Raw genomic sequence first — 16,789 nt, forward strand, 5'->3', positions numbered from 1 at the left:
ACGTTTTCCCAAAACCCTGAGATGTACAAAAGCAAGAAAAAGTCATAATCACGTGTTGGAATTGAGTCGTCACGGTCCAGGGCCAGACCAAACTTTTGTTGCTTTCAAGGGAATCATTTGTCCATTGATGAATTGAGGTCAACATTTCCTAGTTGCCATTACGCCTCAAGCACAAACCATGCTAAAATGTAGCCCCGTCCGTTTCAGAAACCTCCGTTCCACCACCGTTGTCAAAAACACCCTACCGAGGAAGTAATTTACTTCTTCTCGGCAGCCTTCTTGGCGAATACCGAGGCGTAGGGGTTCAGGCGGAGCATGACCTGCTTGTTCTTCAGGGGGTTCTTCTTCTGGACCGCGGAGCGGCGGGTCAGAGCGTAGCCCTTGGGCTCGTTGAGCGCAGACTGGGTCTCGGAGCTGTTGATGATACGGGCAAGGTCGGCCTGGCTGACGATGTTGGACGGCAGCAGGAAGTCCTTCTTGAGGGCGCTGGGGGTGGTGGTGGAGCCGTAGATGGTGTCCAGGGCCTTGAAGGCGGCGGAGGTCCAGACGACGAAGCGACCGAGGTGACCACCGGGGGCGAGCTGGAGGAGGTTGAGGGCGGTGACGGGGGAGGACTCGACACCGGGGATGTTGCGGAAAGCGGTGACGAGCTCCTTGCCGTCGACCTCGGGGTCGTAGATGACAAGGGGACCGCGGCGCTGGCGGAAGCGGCGGCCACGGAGCTTGCCCTTACCGGCGCGGAGCTTCTTGGAGCCCTTGACCTTCTCGACGTCCTCGCCGGCACCGACGGTCTTCAGGAGAGCGACGGCAGCGGAGGTGCGGGCGACAGCGGCGTTCTCGAAGAGAGCGGAGTCGACGACCAGGGGAACCTCGGGGACGGAGGAGATCTGGTGACCGCGGGCCTGGAGGAGAGGGGCAACGCCGGAGGCGGCGATGGCGGAGACGGTAGCGTAGCGTCTGGGAGACTTGTTAGAATCGTCGTTCTCGTATATTTCCAGGTCTTTCCCCGCGGTGGGGCCTGAAGAAAATCTTACCTCTGGCCCTGGTTGACCTTGACGTGCCACTTGCGCCAGGTCTTGGTAGGGGCGAACATGCGACCGGAACGGCACATGTTACCGAAGGCGGCCTGACCGGCACGGTGAGTACCACCACCGGAGACACGGGGGATACGGGCAACAGCACGACCTGTTTGATGTTTCCGTCAGCTTGGGTGTTCCTCTCCCATCATCTCAGCAGCGCCTCTCAATCTCTTGTCGCGGGACTCGGGTGTGGAAGGAAAAAACTTCGGCTGGAGCCCTCGGGTGGTTGATCCAGCAGCAGCAGTTCCAGCTCCTTCACGATCTTTCCTGCCCGAGGTCCCTCGCCGTCGTTCACCAATGCGACCCTCTCGCCCTCCCTTCCAAGCAGATTCTTCTCGCGCGCGTTCGGATTGTCGGGAAGCACTAACCAGTTCCCCAAGACTCAGCAGAGGTCTGGTGACCGGCCTTCTCGGAGACGGAGTAGGGCTGGCGCTTGTTCTTGGCCATGCCCTTGTGAACCTCCTGGACGATATCGGGACGGATAGGGCTCAGGAAGACGGCCGGCAGAGTGTGGGTGTTGCCGGAGGACTTGCCATCCTTGCCGATGATGGTGACGGTAGGTCTCGAAGCCATTTTTGATCGTTGATTGACCCTGTCGACGGAAGGACGGATTAGTTGTCTGCGAAGTGGGAAAAAGAGAAAGAGAAAGAGGAGAAGAAAATTCCAATTGCCGGGACGCCTTGCTGGTAGGGTGAACTTTTCGAGACGAGAGGGGGACCGAGAAAAATTCGCACGTACCTGGGTCAACGGTGGGCTTCAGTGCTGCTGGGTTAGTGACGGGGTTGAAGTTTGGCACTTTCTGCGTTCGCGATAAAATTGAATGATTTTTTTTTTCCCTCTGGCTGCGTTTGGTGGGCGGAGACCCTAAGGTACGTACCGCTGTTAGCGAATTGAGCCCGGGCTGGGAATTAGGGTCACGTGTGGCGGGCGGGTCACAGTGTTGGAAGTCGCTCGCCGGGACGGACTGCTCCACATCGGCCCCTAGGGACTGATGTCTGCCAATTGTATTGTCGCAGTGTCAATTACAGAGCCTGTCCGTTCTTTGCGGGGGCAGATTCCAATACGCCTTCCTGGAGCCCCTTTGTCAAAAATGGCTGATGATGCCCACTCATCATTGAATTGAGGTGCATAGGCTTCTTAGACAAACCAGTCCGGGAACCTCACGGGGACCTCGAGCGGCGAGGTGAGAGTGATTGCTGGAGGACTGACTTGGAAGTTGACGCTCCCGTCGGATTTGTCCCACGATCCGATCTTCAAAAGGCCATGAGCCCATCTTGCCGGAGTCAACAATACACCTCTTGACTGACAGCACACGGCCTGCATAGAAACAAACGACTTACTTTCAAGGGCGCTTATCCGCGTTCTCAAGTTTCACTCAATCAGAGTACCGATCATATTCTCAAACCCAGGGGCTTTTTAGGAAGTTGAGAGAGAGGTCACTGCACTGGTTGTCCATACAGAGGTGTATGCGTACACTGCATACGGTTGATACATTGCTATAGAGTACATAGGAATGAACACAAAAGCAAAAAAACCAGGACCATGTGCATAAAGTAAATGCATATGTTTTTAATATCGGTGTAGTATACATAACGAATCGGACAAAACACAACGATCATTGCCGTTTACCCACTCCCCAAGCCTGCAACCACAATCACTACCACCATGCCTCATTCAACAACTACCTCCACATCCACAAACCCGACTCCAAGACGCTCCAGATCCGCCAACAAGCGTTGCGAAATGAATGGCGTTGCCGACGTTTACGATGCCGGCGCTGTACAATAGGGCGATCGCTTTTATGCCGTGGACCACGATCACGGCGTGTCTGTGAGGTGACATCGCGTACCGCGTTCGTGGCCTGACTCTGTTCCGCTGGCTCGACCCAAGAGAGGAGATGACGAGAGGGTCCAGGGCGGGCGTTTGGCGAATTGGCTCATTGCCTTCGCGGAGAGGTGCTGCCAGTTGAGGGCAAGGATTCTTATGAGTCGTCTGCTCGCACGAGAGAAAGTGTAGCCATGATGGGAAGAAGACTTAGGCGGCGCATGGCCTAGCTGGGCGGACCCATAAGAATGGAATTGACTGCTTGCCTGATCATCATGGAGGAAGTGGCCGGGAAGGGGGGCACGCTGGCTTTATAACCGATTACTCGAATGAGAGACCATGTGACTTATAAGGACTGGAATCTCGATATGCCGTTACCCCTCAATCCTGAAGAAGCATGGAGGTGGGCAAGGTTCTGAAGTTCGTCAATGAAAACGCGGGGTGCAGGGACAGGCACGCCAGTGAGAGTTTGCGCGCAACGTCAATTGTCGAATGTTTTGTCGTATTTCGATGGGACGGCAGAAGTGATTCGGTCAGCATCTCAACTCATCGGAACTCCAGGTATGGACGACTTCAAGCTGGGTGGACGGTGCCACTTGGTTGGCTGTACCACTTACACCAAAGCTCAGTGCAAGGTCTCGTCACTTCTCAGAGTGTCACGCGGCTCAAGTACAGAAGTACAATCACACAGCAATGTGTAGTGGGCGACGCATCTTTTGAGCGGGCGACTACGACGCTACTTGTGCTAGGAACTCGAAAGGGATGGGATGGATCGATGAGCCAAAAAGATGAAGGCGATCATTGAATCGTGCGCAAGAAATGCAAAAGAAATGGGCCCTGACCAGGGATCGAACCTGGGACCTCTCCCAGACTGGGATGTCGAAGACAACCCTAAGGGAGAATCATACCGCTAGACCATCAGGGCAGATTATACGATCTTTGATCGATGCGATGCATGGCCGGAAACCAGAATATGAACCTCTCATTAATACCCCGCAGCTTCTCCTCGACTGCAGTCTTCGGTTCGCAACCTCGAAACTGAGCAACTTGCCTCCGTTGACCCAGCCAACAGCAACCTCAACTGAACTCGTATCTCTCCCGCTTAGCCCACACTCATGCGCATCACCGAGGTCTACCAACATCTGGCGAATCAACTAAGCTATCGTCGCTATCAGGGGGCCCAAGACCCCTGTCAACACCTAAAAATGGCCCCAGATGGGCCAGAGATAAGCTACGCGTCCAGTGTCGCAATCGACCTTCTCAAAGTCGGCATCCGAGCCTCCTTATTCCCGAGACTATATAAATGTTTTTCAAGGACCCTTCGCAGTGCGCACGTTGACTGACAGTGGCTTGCGATAACACCCCCAAGAAATTCAACATTTTCAAGCTTGTCACGGGGGCGGGTTGTCAGTCACATGGTTCACAACACAGAGCCCGTCAACAACACCTGCGCCTTCAGCTCGGGCAGCTTAGCTCCGATGGCGGACCTCCGCACCGACGAAACCTCGCCGTTCCTCCAACGGCCTGGTAGTCCAGCGTTGTCCCGAGAGGAGGACCAACGTCAGGAGCAGCACCCCGCGGCCGCACGAAAGCTTACCCTGGTCAACGGCCTGGCCATTGTCATTAGCCTGCAGATCGGCTCGGGAATCTTCAGCGTGCCCTCGCAGATCAGCCAGTTCGTCTCGGCCCCGGGCTACGGTCTGTTAGCATGGCTGTTTGGCGGGCTGCTCGTATGGACAGGCGCGGCGTCCTTCATCGAGCTGGGGTTGAGGATACCCAACAACGGAGGGATCCAAGAGTACCTCCGGGCGTGCTACGGCGAGTTTGCCGGGTTTCTGTTTACATGGGTCTGGTGCACCATCATCAAGCCGGCGGCGAACTCAATGATTGCTACCATTTTCGCCGACTACCTCACCGAGGCGTTCGTCCCGGACAACCAGCCACCGGAGCCCTGGTTATCAAAGATGGTAGCGGCCGGGTGCATTGTCACAATGACGCTCGTCAACTGTCTGGGCGCAACGGCGGGCGCGAAAGCGGCTAATCTGTTCCTGTTCCTGAAAATGGCTGCCCTTGCAACCATCATTATTCTGGGGTGCGGCGTCTGGGCGTTCGGTCATGGGGAAGGGGTCCCTTCGTCTGAATACGGGTGGTTCGGCCAGCGGCCCGACCAACGTGAGGTTGGTCTGTGGGAGTGGCTAGGAAACTTCGGGACGGCAACCTTTGGGGCTCTGTGGTGTTATGCGGGCTGGGAAATGGTGAGAGTGAACCCTTCTAACTATGCCAGGCAACCTGCTGAATGTTCCGTAGGTAGGATTTGTCGCGGGAGACATGAAGAATCCTCGTAGGGATCTGCCCATCGTGATTAATGGCTCGATGACGCTAGTGATCACTGGCTTCATGCTGATGAATGCTGCCTTGTATGTCTGCCTGCCAATGACTGTCATGCAGAACAGTAGTACAGTGGCAGTGGTAAGTTTGCAACTCTTGTCAGCCAGCAAATGCTCGTGTTGACATCAGAATAGGAGTTCGCAAACCGGGTTCTCGGCAGCTGGGCCGGTGTCCTCTTCTCCGTAATCGTCTCCATCTCGGCGATGGGCGCTCTGAACTCGAATGTCTTTGCTACCGCCAAGCTAGTAGTTGTTGCAAGTCAGCGAGGTTATTTTCCCGCTGTCTTGGCGAACCTGCATTGCAGCAATGAGAAGGACGAAGCCGGCTATGTCGATGAACAACTCTCTGCTTTGCCGAGGCTGCTCGGAGGGCCTATCAAAGGCTTCGTTTCGTGGACGCAAAACCGACGTTGGCGCAGAAACGTGCCCATGTGAGAGTGACACCACCCAGCCGAGTTTTTAGCTGACGAACGGAACAGTTTCCCACTGCTGCTGAACTGCGGCTTATCAGTTGTCTACGTTGTCGTGGGTAGCTTCAACGGCCTTGTAACATTCATTGGTATGTACAACCACTCAAGCTCCCAGGTCGTGGACTGACAGAATGCAGGCCTGGCGGCGTACATGATCTTCTTCTCGTCCGCTGTTGGACTCATTCTGCTTCGACGGAGAGACCGTCGTGCATCAGTAGCGAAAGCGGCCGAGTACAGAACTTGGCTCATCAACCCCATCATTTTCAGTGCCATTAGTGGTCTGTTGGTGGTCAGAGGTGTCATCACGGATCCTTTGCAGGGCGCGGCCATCCTCTTGGTCGCCCTCTTCGGCTTGGCCTTCTTTTCACTTAGATTCGGGTTGCGTGGCTTCACCAACAGGCAAGAGGCAGGATGAAGTTGTGCCCGGCGACGCGTGTCATTAGGGTATTGCAGCATATGCTACATGCTTTCTTCGTCAAAAATCTCATCGACGGCGGGCGGCTGAGCCGGAGCATCGTACTGTGCTCGGACAGTTCTCGACACGCCAGAAAGGCGGCGCAGGATATTCAGAATTCTTACGAGGATGGAACTCGACGTCCCCTTTCGAAGAGCGTTGCACAGGCCGAGGTTTACCTGCCTCCCCACGTTTGAGCCAGTACGCAGCCGATGTCATCAGCAGCTCGGCGAGCACAGAGAAAGCAAAGAGCCGGATGAGGCCTGTGAAACTTTGGGCGACGGCAGAGTCCGTGTTAGGCTCGAGTGCTTGATCGTTTCCAGGCGGGCGGAATCACATTGTGATACCAATACAAAATATTGAGACACTGTTGAGGAACCAGAAAAGAGACTGCTGCTCTGTGTGACTAAATGCTAGCTGATGCACGGTGCTTGATGAGCTTGGATGACCTCACTCACGGGCCCCCATGATTGGCTTCAGAAGAACTGACTAGAACGAAGTTTATGCTACCGCGGCGACGTGATTGTAAGTTGATGTTCTTGTCACAGTTGACATGTACAGTTGTGGCGTGAGATATGTTGCAATCAAGTTCCCACCGCTCTTTCTTCCCGCGCAGATCATCGGAATAAGGTAGGGTTGACGGATCTTCGCATGACGAGCTGGCGTACATAGTTGCAGCTCTAAGAAGTCGGAGACTTTGAATGTTCTAGAAAATTCATACTTAGTAGTGCACCGTTGACGGAGCGTGTGCATGACCCGACTGCAGATGGCGGACGGCGGATAGAGGGCGGGTGAATGTACATGGTGGTGGGGAGTAAAATTGCCGGCGTCTGACACGGTCGCAGCATCTTTGCCTGGCTCGATCGGGATACGTAAGATGGCCTGGGATGCTGCATATTTTCAGTCATTGATCGGGTCTTAGACTCCCCTGATAAGAAATGGTATGTTTCGCCTGCTGCGTGGGTAGGGTTGTGCAAGCCTCACGGCCCGACGACTTTGATGGCGAGGTCGACAGATAGGTGCAGATGTGGTGAAGTCGGTTTCATGGCACAGTTGAGTCCACTTTGCGCAGCCAACGCCGTTGATCAAAATGTTTCCCGACCGACGCCGCCTCGTGAAACTGGAGACATCGGCCTCCGAATGGGAGCCGGCATTGTGTTGGGTGCTTGCCGCGGTGCCGTTCTGCATCCAACGCCGACTAAGCCTCCCCATCGCCACGACTAGTTGGACGTTGACCAAGGGCAGACGGGCACTCCGCGTGGCGCACGCTCTTGCAGACTCCAGCCCACTGTAACTGTGCGTATCATTTTGTCTTGACATGTCAAACAAGCCTTCGTACCCAACAACTCCGCACGTCTGGCTCGGTAAGTCTTGTGGTTCACCAGGAGCAGGATATCAGAAGCCATCGCGATTGTCCACCGGACGACGGTCGTTGGGAAAGGATGGCAAAGATCAGGCCGCGTCAAGGCAATCCGTGCAACGTGAATAATTGGAAATGGGCAGGCTGGCTGCCGTGGTACCGTGCCAGGTGCAGGCGTGGGAGAGACCAGTCGGCTAAGTGCCAGGCTCAAGACTCATCGAGGTGGAAGACCTAATCGACGGTGCCGGTTGCCCTAAACAGGTTCCCAGCATATGCAGTGTGCAGGCCGGACGTGAGAACCGGCTGTGAAAGTGGAGATGGCTCGATGCAATTGCACCAAGACCTAGGCTTTGGACTTGGGCCGACCGCACTCACAAGTCACGCTTGAACGTCAGGCTTGGACTCTTGGTGGTGTCTGGGACGGGTCCCATCCAGCCCATCCCACATCCCATCTGCAGGACGCAGCAGACTGCGTCGTAGTGCGTGGGCATGGCCATCATGCTCATGCTGCTGCTGCTTCTACTGCTGCAGGTCGGGGAAAGCGACTAATGATGGCGCAGTATTGATTGGCACATCGAGAGTGAGTGGTGAAGGGGCTCTTGTTCGTGTCGAGACGGTCGCCACTCTCAACCCGAGAACTGAACTGGATGCCCTACTGGAATGGTTCAGTGACAGGCCTTACGTATTGCCAATTGACATGTGTCCGTATTCGACGTCGCCGACTGTGGAGATTATGATGATGTTACCGCTGCCGGGCCGTTTTCCTGGTTCAAGACATGTGCCGCCGACCAAGATCAGGTTCATCAACCATCAATGCTGACGGTCGGCCGGAGAACGACGGCGACATCGACAACAATAATAAACGTGAGATTGGCGACTATAGCCATGCCATCAAGGCCGTTTCGGCAGGACGTGTGTCGCGATAAGCAGAGGGACCCTGCCTTAAACTTTGCATCCAACAACATCCAAGAGTCGCGTTAGGAACGGTGTCACCTCGGTGACCACAGAGCACCGACGGTGTGTGTTGGCGGCTGGTCTTTAACGGCAACGGGAAGCACCGTGGCACACAACACGGGCTGGACTCTGCTGTCGTCGGAGGTGAACGAACGCCCGGGGCATTTGGTGCCATTGGTGGTGGTGGTGGGCGGGCGGTGGTGGCCCTGGACCCGGGCTGGAGGTGGAAGGAAAATAAAAAACAGAAGGCGGTGGAGACGTGCGGTACAAGGTACCGCCCTACAGCAGCCCAGCAGCCCAGCCGTCATCATGGAGGGGCACCCCCTCCCACCCAATGCCAATGCCATGCACCCCTGCTCGCCCATGACCATGACCATGGCCTTCCATGTTCAAATAAGGACTTCTTGCACCTACGCCGCATCTTCAACGCCGCTCCCCAAAATCCCACCTTCCCCCTCTCCGCCTGACACCACCAGATACCTTACCTGCCTACGCTGTCTGTCTTAAGCGATCTCACCTCGCTCGCGCATTCACTCGATCTAGTCGGTCCTACCTTGCCAACCGCTTCCGTGTCCAAACCCGTCCGCCCAGATTCCCGTGCCTTCCACCTCCACCCGCAGGCATCTCACCTTAATTAACATCAACGCCTGCTCCCCCCCATCCTCCACCCGCCACGACCACTTGGAACTCACCTCGACTCTCGCTCTCACCCTCTGCCGAAAATCTGATCTCAACGTATCAAGTCAGCATCGCAACTCGGGATTCGATCTACTGGTAAATCAGCTCTGTTGGCTGTGACGATTACCGCCAGTGCGACCCAAGCCAACGTCCCGACCCAAGCTGAGGGACCGAAACGTTGCGCAAGGCTGAGGCGGCCACACAAGAGACCGCATTACGACGCTCCCGCTCTCGCCGAGCCGAGAGACACACAATGCCTTCAAAGACCCCGACATCTTCCTGAGATTCTGTACCCTTTTACCTTGGTCATACAGATAACCAAACATGAACGATTCACGCAATATTGAAGATCTTCTACAGACGGGCTATTTCACCACTACTAGGGCCAAGACTCCCAAGCCGTAAGCCGAGCCAAGACCACACATCTCCTCTCCAATGCGCAACCAAAGTTCTGACCCAAACTACAGATCCACACCGGAGCCCCCGGCCGTACCGCCTCATACATCTACCATAACCCGCTCGAGCTACTACGCCGATGCCGTCGTACCGCCGCCTCATACATCTACTATAACCCGCTCAAGCTACTACGCCGATGCCTATGTCCCCCGCACATTCGATGCGCCGATAAGAACTTCCCGCCGCAGGAATTACCCGCCTCCCCCAACCTGTGAAGATGAGACAGAATCACTTCTCAAAGAACACGGCAGCGTCGTGTCGGCGTCAGACGATGAGCCTCCTTCACGAGGAGACGCCGAACAACACCCCATCATTATGGAGGTACATGAGTACAACCCTGAACGCCGTTTCGTGATCATCCCGAAATCCGACAGTGAGGGAGGAGACGGAGACTCCTCGTCAGACGACGCAAAATCGCGTTCCTCCGGCGGCTCGCGTTCTGCCAAGACAAGACTCAACGAAGATTATGGCGCGAACACATCAAGGAAATATTATGCGCCGCGAGTTGATGACCCAGACACCGCCAAACGGCCAGGCATTGAGAAGAGAAAGAGCAGACAGGACTTGCCCAAGATCGAGACCGACATCAAAGAAGAGGAGCCGCGTGTTCGGAGACACGAGCGAACGAAGTCAGGCACTCGTGCAGAACAGAAAGCCGACTACTTCTCTGCCCAGTACGACAAGCGGCAACCGAACGAGACATTGCTATCCCCCAAGGTCATCAAGCACGCAACAGGCGGTCGAGAAAAGGTCTACTACGATTACTCCCAGGCCGGTCGAAACGGTGTACCGCGGCCCCAACGAAGTTATTCGAACCTCGCAGACCAAAGGCGGTTCGACGATAATTATGGAAGGCAATCGTCGTCGAATCCCCCACCAGCTAGGCGCTCGAACACGAACTTTGATTCTCCCAAGGAGCCCAGGCAGTCTTCCGGGGACAGAGTCCCTGAGACTCCTCGTCACCAGCGTGAACGCATCGTACCCCGTGGTGAGCGACCAGAGAAGAAAGATCCCACCACGCCGTACGATCGATCGGAGCAGGACAGAGAGCGCGACCGAGATCGCGAACGGGACCGTGAGCGAGAACGGGATCGTGACCGTGAGCGTGAGACGAAACGGACTCCAACCTACAAGCGCGACTCGCCACGTCGACGGGATGACAGCGGCTCCAGCAGCAGCGATTATTCGCACACCCCCCGGACGGCCAATGCCCGAAGGAGAAGGTCAATTGTGAACCAGGAGGGCAGAGAGAGCAGAGATGTTCTATTGAGCCCCGAGCAGACCCGGCCGTCTCAATCCGGCAGATCTAGGTCTCGTGCGCCAGCTGAAATTGTCAACCCATCCCCGCGGGTATCAACCAAGTCTTTCGGCGAGGATCTCCCTCCTCCACCTCGCGTCTCGGCAACTTTTCCTATCATCAAAGACCCGAGGGAGAGTGGTGATGTGCGGGAGAAGCCCACTACACCGTATCCTGAGGATGATATCCTGCCTAGCACGAGCCGTCTCAGCGCTCGCGAGCCTGAACGTGTATCTAGAGCTCGCTCGCGCTCTCGTGCATCTACTTTCAACAACACCGTAGTGATGCCAGCAGTCATGCCGCCCATGCCTGTTCCTGCTGGACCACGAAGCCCAAATGAGAAGAGGAGATCGCCCGAAAGAAGACCTATCACGCAACCTGCTGCGATAGTCTCACAAGCAGATGCATGGCCACCGGCCAGGTTCGATCCTACAAAGAGCGCGCTTGCCCTTGATGGACCAAGAGGCAGCTATCGGCGGTACTCGCATGACGCCGACAGAGGGGGCGTGCCTGACTTTCCTGAGTGCCCTCGAAAAAACGGCGTTGTTGGTTGCGCCGACTGGCTTAGTCTGCCACGTTGCGACAACTTCAACATCTGCCCTGACTGCTACAACGGAGTTTTTCTGAACACGGAATTCCGCAATGACTTCATGCCCATGCTGTTTCGGCCAATGGACAAGCCAATTGCTTGTGATTTTGGCTCGATTGGGTGGTACCACATTGCGTGGCTCCTTACATTGAAAAACCGACATACAGACTTGCGCCTTTTCTACCAGGTCGCCAATGTCGCCAGCAAGGTGACTAGCAGCAGTCCCTGTCCCGGAGATCGTCGCGTCACGCGCGTCTGGTATTCCCTCAAGAACCCATATACGCAGACGACCATGCCGGATTTCACCGTCTGTCACGAGTGTGCCAAAACAGTCGAGGGACTGTTACCCAATCTGCTAGGCGTGTTTGTCACTTTGCACCCTTCAGCGCAGCCGACCCGGAGCACTTGTGCAATGCACTACAATCCTGATCGGAAGCGTTTCGTGATGTACTTTGACGCATTGGAGACCACGTCAGATGTGGCTCTCGCTACAGCACAGCCGCCAAACATTGCCAAGCTTGTGAGCGATATCGAGAGTCTATCGGTTTTCACTGAGTGCTGCAAGGACAACCCAGTTTTTGACCAAAATTGGCACATCATGCAGTACCTCCCGCAGTTCACCGTATGCGGTGACTGCTTTGACGAGGTGGTGGCACCTCAATTGAAAGAAGGCAACGTCATTGCGCGGAACTTCTACGTGAAGCCCCAACGCCTCGAGGATGCAACGTGCCAGCTGTACTCGGCTCGAATGAGAGCCGTATTTGACAAGGCTTGCCGCCGTAACGATCCAAAGTACCTTGAGGTCAAGGTACTCGAGCGGCAGAAGATGTTCGTCGAGACATACAAACGATTGTCCAAGCTGGAGCAGGAGAGGTCCCTCTGGGCAAGGGAAGAAAGCAAGAAGCTGCTACAGGAATGGGAAAAATGGGAATGATAACATGCACGAATGAATGAAATGAGAAACGGACGAGTATTATGATGAGCTTATACACCACGGCTTAGAAGCCGATAGATGCTATGAGATACTTAGAGACTAATTGTCTGTACGAAATGGAGTAAATTGGAACAATCTGATCAAGTGTCTTCTTCAGCGACACAAGAGTGCCGATTCAACCTGTGGTTTATTTAGTGAGCCAGTGTCGCACCTATTTCGGTCAACTCATCGACATAGGGAGATCAAATTCCTGCAACACCCAGGCAGCCAAGCAAGTATACCTTTAAAGCATAAGAAGAGGTTATTAGACATAGCGGTTCAACCATTTGTTCCGTTTCAGGTGCCCAATTAATAAAACGGCTGGTTCGTCCAACCCTTTTCGAGGAGTTTAGGGTGCGGAAAGTGCAGAGCAGGATGCTTTCACGGAGCTACCAACATTAAACATCAGCGAGAATTTACGTCGAAAACGGCTGCAGCGGATGAGCACATAGTTTTATTTAGTGTTGAAGATACGTGGAAGCCCCTCCTGTTGGGTGAGCCGTTGTAAGGGACGTCAATGTGGTCGCTCCTGTGGTGCTGTGGTGTATCCATAATGCTTCCGCCAAAGATGCTATTGGTATTTAATAACACTTCGGGGGCTCGCATGGTTTCCCTCTATTATGGCATAGTCGTATCCGGAGGTACCAGAACGGGATAAAAAATACGTCCCGTGGAACTGAATTTTGGCCGATCTTTGCGACGCTGCTGCGTAGTTGTTTGTGGAAAAGGTTCTGGTGGATGATGTACTGGTCGTGTTTTCTTTTGCCGCCAAACACGACTGACTGACTTGTCATCGAAACCAGTAGTCCACTAAGCCAAGGACTTGGTGGAACAACAGACCTCTCTTTCACGAAAGCTTGATACAAGAAGTTAGTAATGGGTACCCGGGGATCGGCCTTGGGGCCAAGATGATCTGTCTCCTCTCCACGTGCAAATAAGTCGTCCACAAGCAGATCTCGCACGACACCGGGTCCGCGGCACTCATGTGCTTGGGAGAGGTTTGGCTTCGCCTCGGTCGATCGATTGAAGTTCAGAGAATCTTTTAGCGCGGAGGGGGCGGGATATTTGATATTTTCAGGCCCTCGCAACCTTAAACGCACCAAGGCCTGTGAGCGTTGGCCTGTGAGGCGCAGACGTCACCCTCAATCTTGACATGATTGAGTTGGTGATGTGTGTGTGTGGGTAGCTGCGTGTATGGGTGTTCGGGCTGAGGAACACCCGCTGCGACCATCCCAACCCAGGGGCTACCTAGACGAAAATAGTCATGCAGCAGTTCTCGTGAGAAGCCAATCGATGGATTGAGGGAAAGGAGGGGAGACATGGACGAGGGCCCTGGGCATGGAACTGGGCGGGAGTGTGGGGCACGGACCAAGAGCCTCCAGGGGTTTCGACGCTGGGCGTGCAGCGTGACAGCAACTCTGCCGAACATCAATTTGGCAACAACAAGCAACATCGGATATGGACCTCGCTTTCGCTGCAAGGCGCTGCGAGTTCATGCTGACGCAGAGATGCATCGTCCATTGTTTGCGCTCTCCGGACGAGAAATGTGGCAAGCGACTCCACGGCGTTCGTGGTCGTGTCATTGCCCACTGAAAATTTCCAAGTTTAGAGAGATGTTCGTTCCCCATACTTGCAACACGAGAGTTGTGTCGGCTACTGTTGCCCGGGCGGTTCGTGAGGGAAACACAACGCAAAAGCTAATTGGAGAGAGAGAGACAGGCGAGGAACGCAAAGAGCCTCTTTTGAGTCCTCTCCCGCCAGGAAAGATCCAGATCTTCTAAAGGCTTGGCATACGAGCTTAAGTTGTTTACACGTCCCTTGGTCTTTCCGGTTACACGTCTTGGAGTAACAGGGGGCCTGCGGCCCATCTTGAGACGGAGAGGCTGCCAAGTTCGAACCGCAACCGTTTCACCTCTCCCAAACCCGACCGCACCGCCTCGCTCGCCTCGCCCACGCATGCCCACGAGATCCCGGTTTTTTTCTCACTTGTTTTTCGCAGTCGTCGAGGAGTCTCGCTGACTGTCGTGGACTCGTGGGGCTAGGGGCCCCGGTGACTTGCACGGCTATCAGGCACGCAAACTCGAAGGAAAAGGAGGTGCGGTTCATGGCGATGCAACACGATGCAAGGGCTACCAGGTCTGGAAACCTCGAGGAAAATACGGGGTCCGCGGTGCAAGAGGCGTCTCGAGACTGGAAGAAAAAAGTCGTCCAAACTCGGCTATGGCGCTCGTTCCCCTTCCCGCTGCAAGACAGCCAGTCAGTCCTGCAGGTCTGCATGTCTCTCTTCCCTTCTGGTTCCCCACGTCATTCCATCTTTCCTTCCTTTTACCACCTTTGGTGCACTCTCATCTGGGCTTCATTGGTTCTGTTTCCCTCTGGAGTGTTCCTTTCTTTTCGTTGAACGAGAAATCGTTTACGACTTCTCTATTCCATTCTTTACTCACTCCTGGTCGAGTCTCGCTATTCATATTCTTGTTTCATTGTTTCTCTTCTTCCTCCTACAGTCCAGGCGACCCTATTTCGAATTTTGAGTTTGTCACGAGTATCTCTTTATTATTACTTTCTTTTCTTAGCTGGGTCCAACGGTACATTCGATATAGTCGCCTCGGGAGGAAGACGTCGATGAACAACTACACTTAGGATTACCAAAGGAATAAGGAAGAACGACGATATCAACGACAGAGCCTTCGACGAGTCTGTTTCCTCTGGTCGCCGACCCCGACCTTCAACTCGGTCATCGCACACATCAAATCACATCCAACCATGAGGGGGCTTCTCAAGTTCGCTAGTGCGGCATGCGTGCTGGGCCAGCTGGCAGACGCTGCAGTTACAGTCAATTTCAACAGTGATCAATCGATCAAGGATGGAGCGAGCACGATTGCTTTTGGTCTGTTGAAGTTCTACACAGGAAACAACACTGGTGACGTGCCAGGAAACCTGCCAGACCCTTATTTCTGTAGGAGCACACTCAACCATCAGCTAGGATCCTCACTAACAACTCACAGGGTGGGAGGCAGGAGCGATGTTTGGAACGATGATCGACTACTGGCTGTTGACTGGAGACTCAACCTACAACGACGTGACAACGCAGGCCATGCTTCACCAGGCTGGAGAGGACGCCGACTTCATGCCACGAAACCAGACTAAGAGCGAAGGAAACGACGACCAGGGATTTTGGGCGATGGCGGCGATGAGTGCAGCAGAGAACAAATTCCCGGACCCACCGAAAGACCAGCCCCAATGGCTAGCGCTCGCCCAGGCCGTTTTCAATCAATATGTCACCCGTTGGGATACCGAAACGTGCGGCGGCGGATTGCGGTGGCAGATCTTCACTTTCAACAACGGCTTCAACTACAAGAACTCCATCTCCAACGGCTGTTTTTTCAATATTGCTGCTCGACTAGCAAGGTTTACGGGTAACCAGACATATGCCGACTGGGCGGAAAAGATTTGGGATTGGGAGACGAGCATTGGGTTGATCACGCCTGACTTCAAGATCTACGACGGTGCAGGAGTCGACAACGGCAAGAACTGCCAGGACAAGGATACGATCCAATGGTCTTACAACGCGGGTATTTTCATGCACGGCGCTGCCGTCATGTACAACCATACCCAAGACAAGAAGTGGTTTACCCGCACCGAGGGCGTCCTCACCGAAGCGACCACGCTTTTTTTCAACCAGAGCGCCATCAGCGAGCAGGCTTGCGAGCCTTTTACCCTATGCGACATTGACCAGCAGACTTTCAAGGGCTATTTGGTTCGTTGGATGGCTGGGACCGCGCAGGTCGTACCGGACTTGTTCGACAAGATCATGGGTCTCTTGAGGCCCAACGCCGAGCTAGCCATGTCGGTCTGCAACGGATCGCCGGCTACTGGATTCAAAGGCAAACCCGGAACGGCCTGCGGCTTCAAGTGGAACCCCAAAGGCCAATTCGACGGTCTGGTCGGCGTGGGTCCTCAGATGAGCGCTCTCGATGCGGCCATGTATATGCTGGTGAAGAAGTCCGATGTCAAGACCGCACCGGTGACGGCCGATACTGGAGGAACTTCAGTCGGCAACCCCAATGCCGGCATGAGCTTGCAGCCTAAGATTCCCACATTACCGCCAATCGAGACCAAGGACAGGGTAGCCGCCGGCTTCGCCACGACAGCCATGGTTCTCAGCGTCGTTGGCGGATGCTTCTTCATCATGAAATGATGAGTGTGCATCATCAGTAACTGTCTTTGGGTTTCGCTGGCATCTAATTCGGACTTGGCATTGGACACGG

The 16,789-nt window shown here is 54.7% G+C and overlaps 4 protein-coding genes across 4 annotated transcripts; 3 read left to right on the forward strand and 1 right to left on the reverse strand.

Annotated features, from left to right (window-relative positions):
• Positions 1-257: 257 nt before the first annotated feature.
• Positions 258-1,652, reverse strand: rpl401 (60S ribosomal protein L4-B; the record flags this gene model as incomplete). The annotated part of the gene is made up of 3 exons (XM_036637122.1): positions 258-957; positions 1,035-1,185; positions 1,448-1,652. The coding sequence occupies 3 exons, from the start codon at positions 1,650-1,652 to the stop codon at positions 258-260; spliced, it is 1,056 nt and encodes a 351-aa protein (XP_036497640.1).
• Positions 1,653-4,318: 2,666 nt separating this feature from the next.
• Positions 4,319-6,175, forward strand: SLC7A6-0 (Y+L amino acid transporter 2; the record flags this gene model as incomplete). Its single annotated transcript, XM_036637123.1, has 5 exons — positions 4,319-5,158; positions 5,211-5,372; positions 5,426-5,721; positions 5,770-5,849; positions 5,898-6,175. The coding sequence occupies 5 exons, from the start codon at positions 4,319-4,321 to the stop codon at positions 6,173-6,175; spliced, it is 1,656 nt and encodes a 551-aa protein (XP_036497914.1).
• A 3,466-nt stretch (positions 6,176-9,641) lies between these two features.
• CGCS363_v005275 (uncharacterized protein) lies at positions 9,642-12,482 on the forward strand (the record flags this gene model as incomplete). The annotated part of the gene is made up of 1 exon (XM_036637124.1): positions 9,642-12,482. One exon carries the CDS (start codon positions 9,642-9,644, stop codon positions 12,480-12,482), a length of 2,841 nt encoding a protein of 946 aa, XP_036498456.1.
• A 2,802-nt stretch (positions 12,483-15,284) lies between these two features.
• On the forward strand, positions 15,285-16,719 carry DCW1-5 (Mannan endo-1,6-alpha-mannosidase DCW1; the record flags this gene model as incomplete). Its single annotated transcript, XM_036637125.1, has 2 exons — positions 15,285-15,477; positions 15,527-16,719. The coding sequence occupies 2 exons, from the start codon at positions 15,285-15,287 to the stop codon at positions 16,717-16,719; spliced, it is 1,386 nt and encodes a 461-aa protein (XP_036497912.1).
• Between the last annotated feature and the right edge of the window lie 70 nt (positions 16,720-16,789).

This window comes from Colletotrichum siamense, assembly GCF_013390195.1.
Source record: "Colletotrichum siamense strain Cg363 chromosome Unknown KSG_Cg363_contig03, whole genome shotgun sequence".
In the NCBI taxonomy this organism is placed as follows: Eukaryota; Fungi; Ascomycota; class Sordariomycetes; order Glomerellales; family Glomerellaceae; genus Colletotrichum; species Colletotrichum siamense.